Genomic DNA, 16,659 nt, shown 5'->3' with positions numbered 1-16,659 from the left:
AGGTCTTCACCTGTGCATTCTAAAACAGATTTTTATTTATTTTTATGTAGGTACCTACCTGTCATAGTTTTTGAATCATCCTGCAAAATGTCGAAAAAATACGACTGTAGTACGGAACCCTCATTGCGCGAGCCTGACTCGCACTTGGCCGGTTTTTATTTTATTTGTCGATATTTCAACCCAATTGCACGGGTCGCGGTCACGACGGGACTGCGGTGCTGCGAGAGACGAAGTTCGAGCTGTCATGGGCAGTAGCGAACTACCCTCTTTCTTTGTTGTTCTTGCAATTGGGTTGAAATATCGACAAATAAAAACAAAAATTAATCGTGGTATGTACCAGTACGTATATAGTACATTAAAATATGTCGTTAAACCAAGAAATAAGCTTAAAATCATAAAGTTTATCATACAAGCAAATTACAATCAGACGTTAATCTCACATATTGTCGTCTTATCTCCCACATCTTATATCACTCCTTTGTTGCCTTTAATTGCAATTTAATTACAATTTAACACAAAGGCGTTGGGATGTGTAATTTTTCAGATATTATGCATGCAAAATTCGCTTTATTTTCATGAGTTATTAGGAAGGAAACCACTTAATTATTGTTGTTTGATGATTTTTTTACCGTTAATTGTTAAGTTATTTTTTATTTTTTTTTTTTTATTGTTTTTTGCAATCGACAGCGATATATACAATATAATTTTACATAATAACAGACTGAAAATAAGGCCAAATAGGATTACAATTTTTTACAGATTACTTAAATAGATATGAAATATAAATTATTTATAACAGTACGTTTGATAATTTAAACAAGCTTTACAATAATATAATAATATGAAAATATAAAAGTCAATTAACTAGTAAAAATACCTAGTAGGTGATTCACAACATATGTATGTGTGTGTGTATGTGTGAGTGTATGTGTGTCTGTGTGTGTGTGGGTGTGTGTTTGTGTGTGGGAGAGAGAGTATGCGTGAGTGCGTGCTTGTGGGTTATGATATTATGCAGATTTATGTACTATTATAGATACTAGTATAATTATTATCAGTTACATATTATTATTTTTCCGATGCAGACATTATGTTATTATTTATGTTATTATTTATGGAGTTATGACAGACGATTAGTATGTAAATAAAGTGCCACTTCTTGCATAATAATATATCTTCTACGTGGTATCGTAACGGTATGTAAATCGTCCTAACCACGGCTTTGCTGGTATGGTGTTATCAGTATTGTCATCAGCTCTAACCATCGCTGGCCTATTACGGGAAAGGTATATTCAAGGTGGAGGGTACCAGAGGGCGAGGAAGGTCACCTACGCGATGGACCGACCAAATTAAGTCCGCTGGGGGCGGTCCCGTGCACGAATGTACCAGACTATCGGCCAGCAGGGAGAAGTGGCGAATGCTCGTGAGGCATATAACATCTGCCCCCAAAAACGTCACTTCGTGATGACCACGACCTCTCTGCCAAGAGTGTTACGACGGAGAAGATAGCTACAGTCTATGGCTAAACCTTTCCCCCCAACCATTTTTTTTTTCTTTTTTAAAAAGAATATTAGCCATGTTAAATGACTAATATTCCCCTTTCCTCTCCAACGAAGCGTCAGGCTTGTGCTAGGAGTAGGTACGACAATAGTGCAACGGGCGGGGTTTGAACCGTCGACCTTTCGGTTTTCAGTCCACTCCTTTACCGGTTGAGCTATTGAGGCTCCATGGTTTGACCATAGTCAACCAGCTGGCCAAGTGCGGATTGGCAGACTTCACACACCTTTGAGAACATTATGAAGAATACGCATACAGGTTTTCTCACGATGGTTTCCTTCACCGTTAAAATGAGTGATATTTTATTTGCTTAAAACGCTCAAGTCCTACAAGTTAGAGGTGTGTATGGGATCGAATTCGGATTCGCCGAATATCTAGTTCTAGAAGAAGGCTATCTATCACATACCTATAGTCCTATACCTATAGACAAGAACAATAGTAGGTATTAGATTATATATTTTATTTATATATATGACGGCTGAAGAGTTTCAGAGCCATTTTTAAAAAGCGTGACGTCAGCATTGCTGACGTCACTGTGTTCAGTATATTCATCCATTATGAATGTAACTACAATACTCGTTTGAACTTTACTTTTATTGCAAATCTCGAGAGGTTCGAGCAGCACGACGTCTCAAGCAATAATGAAACCTGAAACGTCGTCCGCCTGTATTTATACCAAAACATGCGTAATCACTCGCTTACAATAACAATTCGTCATCACTTTCAATTGTTCACTATGATTAATCAACTTTACAAACACTGAGGCTATTTTAGTACTTGGTTAACAAGGTAATATTTAACTTTTGATTGACTACGATTAACTATTAACGCCTTCGCGCCGACGAATTTATATATATAATTATATATTTTATATATATAATTATATATTTAGCTCGGGCGACGTGCGTTTGTGCTGGGCGTCCCCCCGCCTCATACCCCGGTTGCCATCTCGACCTGTCGCGTACTATAGATATATTGACAAATTCCGTGCACAATAGCGCTGGTAATGTCAGATGCAATGGCTTACCTTGACAATTGTAGTGAAGGAATATTGTGACACCTATTCATGATCCGTCACGCTCGGAACAGATGGTAACTATCACGATTTGAATATCGATAGGTTTGCTATAGATGGTGTTTTGATAACCCATGAAATCCATGATTTAGGGTTCCGTACTTCAAAAAGAAAAAAGGAACCTTTATAGGATCACTTCGTTGTCTGTCCGTCTGTCGTGTCTGTCAAGAAAACCTATAGGTGATTTCCCGTTGACCTAGAATCATGAAATTTGCAAGTAGGAGGACAAAAAATTAATGTGTTCATGAACAAATAATTAACATTTTCAATTTTCAAAATAAGACCAAGTGGGGTATCATATTATGAAAGGGCTTTACCTGTACATTCTAAAACAGATTTTTATTTATTTTTATGCATAATAGTTTTTGATTCATTATAATATAATGACTGTCTATCAGTTGACAACTAGGTACGACGATACCTTTTCCAATAATTTTTCAAAATAAGTTCAACCTATCTCATAACAGTCTCATCTCGCAACCGTATATCATTGATCAAGCGAACGTAATTTAGTAACAACCCGACAAGAAGAGTAAATCCACCAAACGATTCGTTTATGTTACGTAAAACTAGACCGCGCGTATCCAAACACTTTCATTGTTTTACAGAAGCTGGCATCTTGGCTCATTTGCGATTAATGATCGCATTTTGCGTAATGCTACTAAACGAAATACATATTTTTGCAATTTATCAAAAGCCACATTATGGTTAATTGGAGAACTTTTTTGAAGGCGGAAAAAGGAAGTTCCCATGTTTAAGATAAGATAAGATAACTTGGTAAAACAAATACGGAACAAGACGAGATAATCGTAAGCAGTTTTGATGTCTGTAACACTGGTTGGTGGTGTAAAGCATAGGTTAACAGCGTTTTACTCACACGTTGCTGAGTTGCTGCACATACACGTGTAGAGGTCTGAGATTTTTTTTGGAGGAGGAAATAATTCCTAATTTTCTTCGGACTTACAGTACTCAGCCGAAAATAATGTAGGTACATCGGCCTTTAGAATGAAATTTTGGCTTTGTAGAGCATTGTCTCTGTCACTCATACCTATACGACGTTTTGTCGCAACGACAGAGATAATGCTCTACAAATCCGCTATGTCCTTCTAAAGGTCGATGTACATTACTTTCTGCCGTGTATTGTAGGTATGTCTGCCTGGCAAGACGTGTCCGTCTCGTGTGAACATAAATAATGACCGGTTCTTGTCTTCTACGAGTAGATAAGCAGGAAAGTATAGTACGCGACAACCGCACACCCTCACAGCGCTTGCGCTAACCCGGTGCGAGATAGCGCGGGTGACGTGCGGATGTGCGGGGCCTCCCCCCGCCTCATACCCCAATTGCCATCTCGACCTGTACTATACCTGCCTACATTGCATTACATATTCTGGATTACTGCAATTCAAAAAGACTTGAAAGTCTCTTACCATCAGACGAGATCGCTGTCAAAAAAACTCGCTATGAAGTTTTAACATGGACCAAACATGAAATTCGATTAGGCACGGGAATCCGTGTGAAAAATATCCATTGTCAAAAAGTGTCGAGGTCATTTTCTCGGCGGGCGATAATAACAGGTAGACCCAGGTAGAACAATAGTTATTGCCTGCAAGTCGAATCGGCCGACGAGGTTAATGCCTGACGTTTTATTTCCATGTTAGTTTAGATACAACTTACTTTTCCCCTGCAAGCAGCTGTGGTAGCCTAGTGGTTAGGACGTCCGCCTTCTAATCGGAGGTCGGGGGTTCGATCCCGGGCACGCACCTCTAACTTTTCGGAGTTATGTGCGTTTTAATTAATTAAATATCACTTGCTTTAACGGTGAAGGAAAACATCGTGAGGAAACCTACATGCCTAAGAGTTCTCCATAATGTTCTCAAATGTGTGTGAAGTCTACCAATCCGCACATGGCCAGCACGGTAGACTATGGCCAAAACCCTTCTCGTTCTGAGAGGAGACCCGTGCTCTGTAGTGAGCCGGCGATGGGTTGATCATGATGATGAGGACTTTTCCCCTCATATTAGGACTAATCCATCAATCAATCAATCAATTAATCAGCCTGTTTTGAGTCTACTGTAACTGTAAACATTACGCCTGCATACCTTTTAGTTCATGATAACGTATTAATGCGGATGTTACGATGGAATTAGTTGCTCATAGCAACTTGCACTTGAGTCTTGACTCTTGACTATTATTTTACACTTAAATTTAAATTTAATTTAATATTCTTTACATTACATTTAGCTAGACCATTTCACCTCTATTCAGGGCACAAGATTTAAAAGGAATCAGTACTTAATTCACATGAATGAATGGGCAACCCCTGTACTAGTAAACACTGTATTACAGTGGGTTGCCTTCTCCATTTCTAAAAAGTTGAATAAATGTTATTACAATTTGGTGCGCTAAGGTCGGACATGTTATACCGGTGTCTATTACAAGTGATTGTGGTGTGCATGTATGCGAGTGTGTGTGTGCGTGTGTTAAGGTGTGTATGTGTGTGTTTGTGTGGGTGCATGTGTATGTATGTGTATTATTTGTTGTTTATATTAGCTAGTTTGTTTCAATCATATTATTTTAATCAGAAGATCCTCAGTTTCGTTATAATTTAGAGCATTGAGATATTTTATTAATTGCGTTTTCAGTTTATTACTTGTAAAATCTTTTAGCAATATCTTTCTGCATATTGCATTGTATAGTTTAGGACCGAGATAATTTATGAATTTCTGAGCAAAGATTGTTTTTATTTTGATACTTCAATGTCAGCATTCAGCTTTGATGCTTCCTGATGTATGAACGTGCATAATCGGCTAATTCTAGATGCACAGATAAAACCAAACATCACAATTATTATGAACCATTAGCATACAAATAATATTTTTATTTAAATTATACAATTAATTGTTACAGGAACACAAGAATCAGCTGCTCGAGCATCTCTCAGAGACGGAAAAGGTGTTCCTACTTGGTGCTAACCATGAAGGTAAGTACTGCCTACTACATATTTTGCGAAAAATTTTATAAGCGAACTTTTACTTTTTCGTACTTTTTAGGGTTCAGTACCTCAAAAGGAAAAACAGAACCATTAAAGGATCACTTTGGTGTCTGTCTGCCTGTCTTTCAAGAAACCTATAGGGTACTTCCCGTTGACCTAGAATCATGAAATTTGGCAGGTAGGTAGGTCTTATAGCAGACATTAGGGGAAACATCTGAAAACCGTGAACTTGTAGTTACATCATCACACAAAAAAATATATATGGTCATGCATAACGCATTAGCAATTTGAGGAACTTATATTACTTAATCAATATTTTTCAGGTGCAGAATTTGAAATAGCACACATGAAACGACCGAAACGTCGCAAAAGATCATTATTTCACGATAACGATGATGTAGCTCATTTGAAGAAACACTTAAATATAAAACGGAGTCCTAGAAACAGTCTCCTGGATCCACAGTTCTTGTTGCTGAAGAGATGGTCGAACGGTACAGAAGCTGGGCTGGACCAGCGTACTGATGAGGAGATAGATTTATGTTATTTTAGAAGTGAAGATGCTGCCTTGTATGTTTGTGAAGATGTGGTAAGTTTTATACAGGTTGTAACCGGAACGCTAGCAAAAACTTAGCGTTATTGTTAATTGTTATACTGCCTATACATAATCCAATACCAATAACCATTTGCCCCATTTTGTAGTTTTAGCATTTATCAAATCCGAGATAGCTTTCACCTCAGGAAAGAACGTAGCCTACTTTTTGTCCCGAAAAAATCAAAGAGTTCCCACGGGATTCTAGACTAGACTTTAGTATAATAAGAATAACGTATACCTACTCTATGTATGTGTGTATATTCTTTATTGCACCACAAAACACAAATGACAGGACTGTCTTAGATTTATAGATTTATAGGAACTAACAGTCTTCATCTTTCTTATCTAGTTCCTACTTATTTATAGGGAATAATAAAGAACTTTCATCAAGTCTAAAGACTTATAACGTAATCACAACTGAAATCGGCGAACCAAAATATCTGTAGTATCACTAACCAAGAATTCTTTCGTGAACATGCCGTAACAATGTCTGGTATCATTTGTTGTAATTTGCAACATTATGCTTCATCGCTTCATTGGTCACGTAATCCAAAAAGTTATAATGTTTCAGAGAGGAGTCGTCAAGTCAAACGATAGTTACTATTACATACATCCACTGCCAGAAAGATTCCACAACGAACATTCAAAACCACACATCATAGTCAAAAAATCTATTTTTGACCTCCCTAAGTATACAAATGACGAAGATGTAGACATTTGTATCGAGAAACATAACATTACATTCTTTGAAAATCCCGAAGAAACTAAAACATGGACTAAGCATAGAAGAAAACGAGAAATTATAGCTGATACAATTACAAATGGGAATAGCTTAGACCAATTTAAATTAAATTTAGCTCATAGGAATAAAACTATACAAGATTTTGTGGGAAAACTAGTGCTAGGAGAAAATAGACAGAAAAGAGCTGTGTTACCAGCGATTTTTGTCGAAACAGCTGTGTTCGTAGACAGAGATTTATACAAGCACATGATAGTTAACTTTCCAACGGATACAGAAAGGGAGTTAGTTAGATTTGTACTAGCGATGATAAATGCAGTACAACTTATATACCACGACCCAAGTTTGGGAAGGCCAGTAAATTTTATTTTGAAGAGATTAGAAATCCTTCACGAAGACCCTTCGAATTTGAAGAGACCTCATGATATTGATAGGTTTTTGAGTAACTTTTGTACGTGGCAACGATTGGAGAATCCACCAGGGGATAATGATCCATTGCATTGGGACCACGCGCTGATATTAACTGGATTGGATTTGTATGTCGTCAATAAAAATGGAAAAGTGAGCAGTCAAGTTGTAGGTAAGTACACCAACCAATCACTAGACCAACTGCCTATCACCTTCGCAATAGTAGCTTTCCTCAATAGCTCAACGGTTAAAGGAGCGGGCTGAATTCTGAAAGGTTGCCGGTTCAAATCCCACCCGTTGCCCTACTGTCGTACCAACTCCTAGCACAAGCTTTACGCTTAATTGGAGGGGAAAAGGGAATATTAGTCAGTAATTAACTTGGCTAATATTCTTTTAAAAAAACAGTGAAAAGAACTCTTAAAAAATAGGTCTTAGATGTTTGGGCGAATAAGTTTTGTGCAACTGCCTTACATTGATTTCGTACCATTCTTTGACACGCTCTCATTCGCATTGCGTCCAATCTTTAGATGAGTTAAAAATAATGATCATTACTCCATAACCACCAAATTGCAAAAGTGGATTAGTTCTTGGATCAAATTAATTAAATTGCCAACAATAAATATGATCATGAAATTGTATTAGTAATCGGTTTTCGTAACTTAATAATTTATCTGTAAAAACTTATAGCTCTCCCCCAAACGGCCACGTAATGGTCAAAATTGCTTTCAGTTCTTAACACTTTTTGTACAATTATTGAAAATCTTTTTGGGGCCTTGCAACAAACAACGTGTAACGTGACAAACCTGCGCAGTAGCTTGACTTTTTTAACACACTTTGGTCACAAATTATTACGGATAATATGATATTACATCTTCTTCTGACAGTGCCGTCTCCTATCGGAGGTTGGCAACCATTAGGGCTATCTGCACCCTGGACACTGCTGCGTGGAAAAGAACGGGTACTCTTCCCGTACCATTGGCGAAAATTCTCGAGCCATGATGTTCTTCTTCGGCCAGGTGGTCTTCTGCCGGCTATTTTCCCCTGAATTATGAACTGGAGGAGGTCGTACTTGCTATTTTTCATAATATGGCCAAAATACTCCAACTTCCGCAATTTTACCGTTTACAAAATGGCCTACGTGTACGTAAGCCCTGTTGAAGAGTCGTCGAGGTCGTCATTTACCACCAGATCACAAAGAATTCAATCCCAAGAGTACGCATATACAAGGTTTTGCATGGAAACAAAATCGTTAAATATTGACGGGGGGTAGGGGAGAATGCTTTGTTGTGATTGGTGAACTCAAAAGTTACGTAATCAACACAATGTGAGGAATGAGGGTACCAAACGGGCGTTGGCCGACTTTTATGCTAAGCAGCTGCCTAAGCTTAGCGATCGGGGATGTCCGGTTATTAGGCGTCTAACAGGTGGTGGTCTGTGCACCAGATCAAGGGCGTCGGACTACTTTGAATCTCTCTTTATACTATGATTTGGCGCTGTACGCTACAGCGCAAGTTTGTCACTTGACTCGCCATGCCTACAAACCAAGATAATTTTGCGATGCTGCATTATTATACTGAGCCTGTGATATTGTGCAAATCAGTCCGTATCATCGCCGAAAATCCAATCGGTATTTCATGTATCTCTAGCAGCCAGTAATATGGATCATGTTTTTTTTTGTAGGTTTAGCCCCTGTAGCCGGGATGTGCACTGTGACCAGCAGTTGCACTGTAAACGAAGGGAGACATTTTGAAAGCGTTTATGTCGTTGCACATGAAATTGGACACAAGTAAGTCAAAAGCTGTAATTTTTGTCTTGGGCAGACTTTGTAGAGGCTGAGATCATTGGAGTAGTCTTAGCCTTGCAATCTCTAGGGTGACTTCTATAGAGCGCACTCTGACTAAGCTTAGACATAAGACAGAGCTATACCTCTCACATAAATCTGTCTCGTTTTAACTCAATCTTAAGTCTGAGCAAAGTCCAAGTGCTCTCTATAGATCTCAGTAGGTGACTAGAGACTATACTAGGTATATTCAAAAAGGCATATTTATTTCCCTGTCCGAGTGTTGAAAATTCATTCTCCACTAGAAATGTTTCAGCCTTTTGAAAGTTACCCCTAAGGATTTTCAAGTCTCTTAGGATAAAGAAAAACACAAAGATTGGTGACGAAGCCTTCGGATACTATCTCGGATATACGCACTTTACGTGTGTAAAAGGATTTTTTCCACTTTCTATATTAGAGGGTACGGCTGCCCAGAAGTAAGACACTGAAAACTATAATTTTTCTCTTCTAAAACCATCAGGACTTGCAGAAAAAGTTAACTTAATTACTTAATTGTATTCTTTTCAGTTTAGGAATGCGCCACGACGGTCCTCTAGCAGATAATGGCTGCGACCCCACTGCGTATATCATGAGCCCTACTCTTGGAAGCGGCAAGATAACCTGGTCCCAATGCAGTAGAAACTACCTACAGAAGTTCCTTGAGTAAGTATAAAGATAAGTACTATATCCAGGCACTTGCCATAAGAAGACCCGTAAGATTACGCAACGTATTTTTTAATACTCTGGGTATATGAAATGCGTGTAGCAGATTCAGCTGCATTGGCTGATGATGTTAACAGAAGTCAGCGCTACTCACCCAGTCCAATGGTGCTGATGTCACAAAGCGCTAAATATTGCTGACCCTTTCAGTTCCTATTGAAAAGTGTGCCTTTGCGCATTCAATGGCAAATTTCTCGGCTCTGCCAGCACTGTGATATTTGCAGCCGTTTGCGATTTTCTTGCGCAGCAAAATAAATTTTACTAGATATGGATGGTATTCACTGTTCATTTGCTAAAACAAAAAAAATCGTTTGTATAACATATCAAAATAGTGGGTTTCTTTGACAATGAAACATCACTAACCATCCATAAAAGCAATCTACAAAGCATTGCAAGGGACGAGTAGGACTTCCAATTTTTGTTAGTCAGATCTATCAAATCACTGTAAATATTTATACAATCTGTGATGATGAAGAGGAAAAAAATAAACTAACGATGCATGTCTCAAATATTTATGTTGGTTGACTTTCAGCACATCACAATCTAGATGTCTTCTGGACCACGGTAATTCGGCAGGTCAATTAGATCATAGTGCAGAAGGGATCCTACCGGGTGAAAGATTTGACGCAGACCAACAGTGTAAGTAAAAACTTACACTGCTAACTTTTAAGCTTTTACTAACGTTTCTGTTAGAAATTTCAATAGGGTTAAAAAACCCTATTGAAATTTCTAACAGAAACGTTAGTAAAAGCAATCAAATATATTTCTAGAATAAAGCAAGAGAATACGAAGTAGTTGGCAAAACAAAATGTTTAATTCAATATCACGAGCAAAATTGGCACCAACCCTCGAAGAGGAGGCGGCCGACCTCTTACACCGGAATTCATAGTCAAGATAGGGGCTTCTTTGGATGACGATTCAGACATATTGTGTCATACACAACCTTAATGCATTGCATAAAGATTGAATATGACTAACTATGTCCTCTAAAAAAGCCCCTATTTTAACTATGAATTCCAATGAAAATAGCCTTTACTCTTTAATCGTTTTAGGTATGCTCAAATACGGCCGTGGCAGTCGACATTCTGGGGCGCAGAATTTAGAAGATATTTGCAGAGATTTACATTGCCAAAGAGAAAGGTATACCTGGACGTCGCACCCTGCGCTCGAAGGGACCAGATGTGGTGAAGATATGGTAAGAAATTTTATAAAGATATCAGCTAATACTAAGCAATGATTAGAACAGCGGGATGAATCACCAACTCAGCGTCTAACGCTGAATGATAGCCACCGAGCTCATTTGACATTAGTTGCTTCTACATTGCTGCTTCATTGAGTGGTAATAAATTATTTTTTTGTAGCAAACCTTCAACGGATTAAAAATAAATATGTCTAATAAGCTCGGCTTATTCAGTCTTAGAGACTGAGTTAGCGAATCAGTAGGCTGGATTTTTCCAATAACATAATTCTGCCCTAATTCAATATTCCTTCGAAAATCTGACTTCGCTACCAATGACAATTCAAACTTTAGAGTGATCAAATTTTGAGAGTCCAATATGGTCAGTTAAATTAGTTAGTTTAGTTAAGTCTTTAAATCTCAGGAAATATAAGTATTCCCTATATTTCCTAAAAGTTCCTGATAAAACGCCGCGAACGTGGTACGTCGAAGAAGACTTTATTCCATACCCCTTCATGCAGTCCTCGTCTATTTTTCATCTGAAAAATTCACCTTTTAATCGGTGCCCCAAGTTGGGTGGCAGCCGCATCTCGATTCAAGTGACCAAGTAAGCCCGGCCTGGTAGTACTCCCGATATTTCTTCAAGAACATACTAGGTCAAAGAAGGTATTATTCCAATACGTTCATCATCATCAACCGATAGACGTCCACTGCTGGACATAGGTCTCTTGTAAGGACTCCTACACGCCACGGTCTTGCGCGGCCTGAATCCAGCGGCTACCTACGACTCGTCTGATGCCGTCCGTCCACCTAGTGAGGGGTCTTCCAACACTGCACCTTCCGGTGCGAGGTCGCCATTCTAGCACCTTGGGACCCCAACGTTAATTCCAATACGTTATGTATTTTTTATTGTTTGTCAACAGTACTGCAGGGGCGGTGAGTGTGTGGAGCAGGGCAGCGCGCGGGGTGTGGGAGTGTTTGTGGGCAGCGCGAGCTGGGGCCGCTGGTCCAGGTGGTCGGAGTGCGCGTCCGCGTGCTTGCTGGATGAGGAGCACGCGCCCGCCGCTGCTGGCGTGGCTATCGCTACCAGAAGATGTACTAGACCGAGGTAAGACTATACCAGGAGCACAGCTCACGACGGTTATGGAATTTGTAACAAAATATCGAGGCTTCACCTACACTGGCATGGCAGGCGTCCAATGTAGTATCCTAGTTCAGTAATGAAACAACGATATCTTTGAAATCACGTCACCCCTAGCCTTTTTTTTCGAGGGGGAAATCCACCCCATAAAAACCCACTAAAACCCCCTCGATGGCCCTCCTCAGCGCGGTATTGAGACGCTCCGGGAACGTACGCCAGTGCCTCTCTTACGCGACGTCCATTCGACTCATCCTGGAGAAAATACTTCTCTGGCCTCATGCACCTGCATGTAGGCACAGCAGCTTGTGCCACAGCAAGCTGCCGACTTCTCAGGGTCGCCGGCTAGAGCCAAACTCCAGCCACCCGCGACCTCAAAGTCCTAGCGCCAGGGACTATTGAACGTCACCCCTAGCTTAATATTTGACAGATATCGATTCAGGATCAAACCGAGAGTTTCCTCGCTGTCACTCTGCCAGGAGTCTGCAGAAAATCGTTTCAGCCAGCGTATCTTCAAACGATAAACGATTTGAAGCTAATTTATCATTATTATCCTACCTAATATATATGGTTCCTTACTTTTTTTCAGACATGAAAACGGGAAAAATTTCTGCCAAGGACACGATAAAAAATATCAATCATGCCATGTCACGGTAAGATATTCAGTACCCATATTATAAATGCGAAAGAGTGTTTGTTTGTTGGTTTGTCCTTCAATCACGCCGTGACGGAGCAACGGATCAAGGTGATTTTTTGCATGGGTATAGTTACATAGACCTGGAGAGTGACATAGGCTACTTTTTATCCCGGGAAATTAAAGAGTACCTACCCTCGGGATTTTTAAAAACCTAAATCCAAGCGTACGAAGTCGCGGGTATCAGCTCGTTCAAAATACAATCCCTGCAATTTAAAGTATTTAAAATAATGAACTTAATTTAGGTTAATAGACTTGGCTAGAAGATCTCTTTTTTGATTACTGTTGCCTTGAAGGTACTTAAGTTATACGTGGCAGGGAACATGCACGATGGAAGGATTAGAGGTAAAATTATAACTGAGTGGATTGTTTTGGTTTTAGTGTAAAAATGTACCAAGAATGACGGTGAGGGAATTCGCTGATCAGATTTGTGTGAGAGCTCGGGACGTGGACCCTGATCTTATTGGGACTGGTCTACAGAGGTTGGATGTTGATGGTAAGTATTTTTAGTGTGTTTTCCGAGTGCCGAATTTTTTTTAATTTATAGACTTGCCGCTTTGCTGCATGCCGCCCTGCTGGCAAGTGACGGAATTTTTAAGCTCAGCCCGTAATAAATTAAGAATTAATTGTTCAAGTCTAATTTCTGTCCTTTTCATAATACTCGGCAAATGACGGAATTTTCAAGTTCAGCCTGTGAAAAAATTAAGAATTTGTTCAAGTCTAATTTCTGTCCCTTCCATAATGCTCGGCAAGTGACGGAACATTTAAATTCAGCCCGTGAAAAAATTAAGAATTTGTTCAAGTCTAATTTCTATCCCTTTCGTAATGTTCGGCAAGTGACGGAAAAATTAAGAATTTGTTCAAGTCTAATTTTTGCCCCTTTCATGATGCTCTCTATGGAAATAGATAGCACTAGATTTAGACATAATTTGGTTTAGTTTAGAGCTTGTGTAGGTACAATAAGATGGGGACCCACACTGCTGATTTATCCCGACAGGTGGCGCGCATAAGTGAACTGGCCATAGAGGTAGTATCATCTGTGGAACCGGCTATAGGTACTGAGCTGTCAAACGCCATAATTTAAAAAAATATGTCATGTACAGTGTGACAAGGCTATCTTGGCGCGTGTCGAAAATCGGAACTAACGTTGCCGTCAAGTGTCCCCTTTGTCCTTGTTTGAATATTCTAAGCCTTTGTTCTCACTCAAGTGCCAAGGGAGCCTTGTCTATATATATGGCTATACATTGGCCGCCCGGACCTCTTGTGGCGCCCTCTGATATCAGTTTTGCCTGTGGATCACGATTGGTCACATTGGTTGTTCTTGACATCACAGATGCAAGCAGCGCCTGCGCAGTATGGTGCGACACGCGCGGCGGTGGATACAAGTCTCGTGGATGGACCCTACCCGATGGGACTTCTTGTTCCACGCTATCCCCTAAGTTTTGCATCGCTGGTATTTGCAGAGTGAGTATTTAACCATTAATGGCGTCGATTTTCAAAGGTCTGACAGTTTTTTTTATTATTATAGGTAAACGCTTGACCACAATCATTCCTCATGAAAATTGATGATGTGGCCAAGATGGTACGCGTTTACCTAGAATATGCCTATTCACTCTTGTTTTAAAGATACCCGGGTTGTAATTGGTAGGAAACACATACGTGGAATAGTATTCCAAACCTTAGCCATGCGTATGAGGAATGATGACGCAAAACCTTTCGTGCGTGTAGATAGAATGTTGACGACATAAGGATGGAAGTTCTAATTTAAATTAGGTTTGTATACGTCCTTTTCTTATTACATTGGTAAGAAAAATATGCGAATACTCTGAAATTCAGTTGCACTCAGAATCACTACAACTGACGGGCTTGTGAAGTGGTTCGGCAAAATAGTAGGCAGAATTTGCAGTGCCTGAAATTCTATTTTAAAGTAAGACTAGCTTATGGTCGCGACTTCGTCTACGTGGACCACACAAGTTTCAAACCCCTATTTCACCCCCTTAGGAGTTGAATTTTCAAAAATCCTTTCTTAGCGGATGCCTACGTCATAATAGCTATCTGCATGCCAAATTTCAGCCTGATCCGTCCAGTAGTTTGAGCTGTATGTTGATAGATCAGTCAGTCAGTCACCGTTTACTTTTATATATTTAGATAATGTTTCTTTGTCAATATTGTTTTCTTCTTGCAGAAATTCAGCTGCACTGCGAATACAGACTCGGAGTTTTCTCTCACGGCAGGAGAATGTGAATGGGAGGCGTTACAAGTACAGACTGTTACGCAACATACTACATCGTAAGTGTACCTACATAATAGTGTGGACGTCCACTGTTGGACATAGGCCTTCCCTAAAGAGCGCCACCACACCCGGTCCTTAGCCTTCGACCTCATCCAGCCACTTCCCGCCAGCCTCTTTATATCGTCGGTCCATCGGGCTGTGGGGCGTCCCACACTACGCTTGCTCAAGGACTATTCGACTACACCAAAAATATATTATTTCTCAGTGAATATTAAATAGAGGGCCTTCCAAAATACGTAAAACCCATCTAATATAATAATAATCCATCAATCCTCTAGATTGGCCCCTGGTCTAGGTAATTTTCAAAATTTGCGTAAATTTCAATTTCAGAACAAAAACCTCAGGCACATGGCGCCGGGCGGTCGGCGCGCAGTGGCACCCCAGCAGCGGATGTCACTTTCGATGCGTGTTGGGCGGTTCTGGTCTACGCCTCGTCAGTTCTTCCTCACGACGAACTATACAGCTGTGCCAACCGGATAGAGAACGGACGCATCTGGTAAGGAACCTTGTTTTGTGGACAATAATTAATAGTGGTTAATTTTTTAGCTATCTCATGGTGTGGGGTATCGTGGTGTATTTTTTCATTCAGGGATTCGTTTGCGAAAATATATAAAGCTTTAACAGACGAAAACGTGTAAGTGCGGAAAGATCAGTGCGGAAGTCAGCCCAGAGCGAAGAAAGAAGAAGGGAACACTGTTAGGTTTTTAGGAGGCAATAAATACTCTCCTCAATAATTCAATTGAATAATTGCTTGTTTTTCTGGAGGTAAAACGACCTTGACTAATTTCAAACTTTACCCGTTCTATTATTGTATCATTTCAGGGTTGCAGTCAGCTGATGTCACCATACCAGTACGCGACGATGGTCTGCTCGAAGTACAAGGAGAGGGTCAGAAGACTGTCAGGGTTGGGCATGCAGATATCGCCCGCATTAGGTAACAAAAAAAAATCTCGGCATATTTTACACAATTAATTATGAAAAATTAAGGGACAAGGCATTGGTGAAATTTCATAATTATTATCATAGCCAGTTTGTATCTACTTCTGGACATAAGGTTTTGTGAGTGCGCGCTACAACACAAGATCCTCCATCTTTCTCATCCAACCACTTCTTCCAGCTAACTTCTTAGGGCCATCTTCCGTCCGGCAGGTTGGATGTTCGTCCAAGTTGCTCTTGCTGGTACGCGGTCTCCACTCCAGAACACATCTGACTCAGCGACCTGAAGTAACTTGGTGTGGCTTAACTGCATATTCCTCTCTAGATCCCATATTCATTTCCGTCAATTAAGACCTGTGAATTGTTTGTTTCTTTTTCTTCTTCGGATGTCTCTCCGACTAGCAAAGGTCGTCAATTTAGTATACTGCTGTCTCCTTTTAAGGCAAAACAATTCAGGGGCATTAGCGATTCCCGTTCACTTTCGCATGTTGCTAAACCAGGACTTTTTGTTACTAACGCCTC

General features: G+C 39.9%; 1 protein-coding gene across 1 annotated transcript in view; it reads left to right on the top strand.

Moving 5' to 3' along the window:
• Positions 1-16,659, top strand: part of LOC117992020 (A disintegrin and metalloproteinase with thrombospondin motifs adt-1-like) — a 46,475-nt gene that overhangs the window by 27,816 nt on the left and 2,000 nt on the right. The window contains exons 2-15 of the mRNA XM_069505427.1: positions 5,537-5,609; positions 5,945-6,207; positions 6,785-7,532; positions 9,041-9,146; positions 9,708-9,842; positions 10,432-10,538; positions 10,952-11,094; positions 12,000-12,184; positions 12,804-12,867; positions 13,290-13,404; positions 14,242-14,372; positions 15,094-15,197; positions 15,532-15,697; positions 16,024-16,135. Of these exons, the coding sequence (XP_069361528.1) occupies positions 5,537-5,609; positions 5,945-6,207; positions 6,785-7,532; positions 9,041-9,146; positions 9,708-9,842; positions 10,432-10,538; positions 10,952-11,094; positions 12,000-12,184; positions 12,804-12,867; positions 13,290-13,404; positions 14,242-14,372; positions 15,094-15,197; positions 15,532-15,697; positions 16,024-16,135 (2,452 nt within the window). The remainder of the gene's footprint in view (positions 1-5,536; positions 5,610-5,944; positions 6,208-6,784; positions 7,533-9,040; positions 9,147-9,707; positions 9,843-10,431; positions 10,539-10,951; positions 11,095-11,999; positions 12,185-12,803; positions 12,868-13,289; positions 13,405-14,241; positions 14,373-15,093; positions 15,198-15,531; positions 15,698-16,023; positions 16,136-16,659) is intronic.

Source organism: Maniola hyperantus, chromosome 20, assembly GCF_902806685.2.
Source record: "Maniola hyperantus chromosome 20, iAphHyp1.2, whole genome shotgun sequence".
NCBI lineage: Eukaryota > Metazoa > Arthropoda > Insecta > Lepidoptera > Nymphalidae > Maniola > Maniola hyperantus.
The sequence above is the reverse complement of the archived record's forward strand: the minus strand, read 5'-3'. Positions and strand labels throughout refer to the sequence as shown.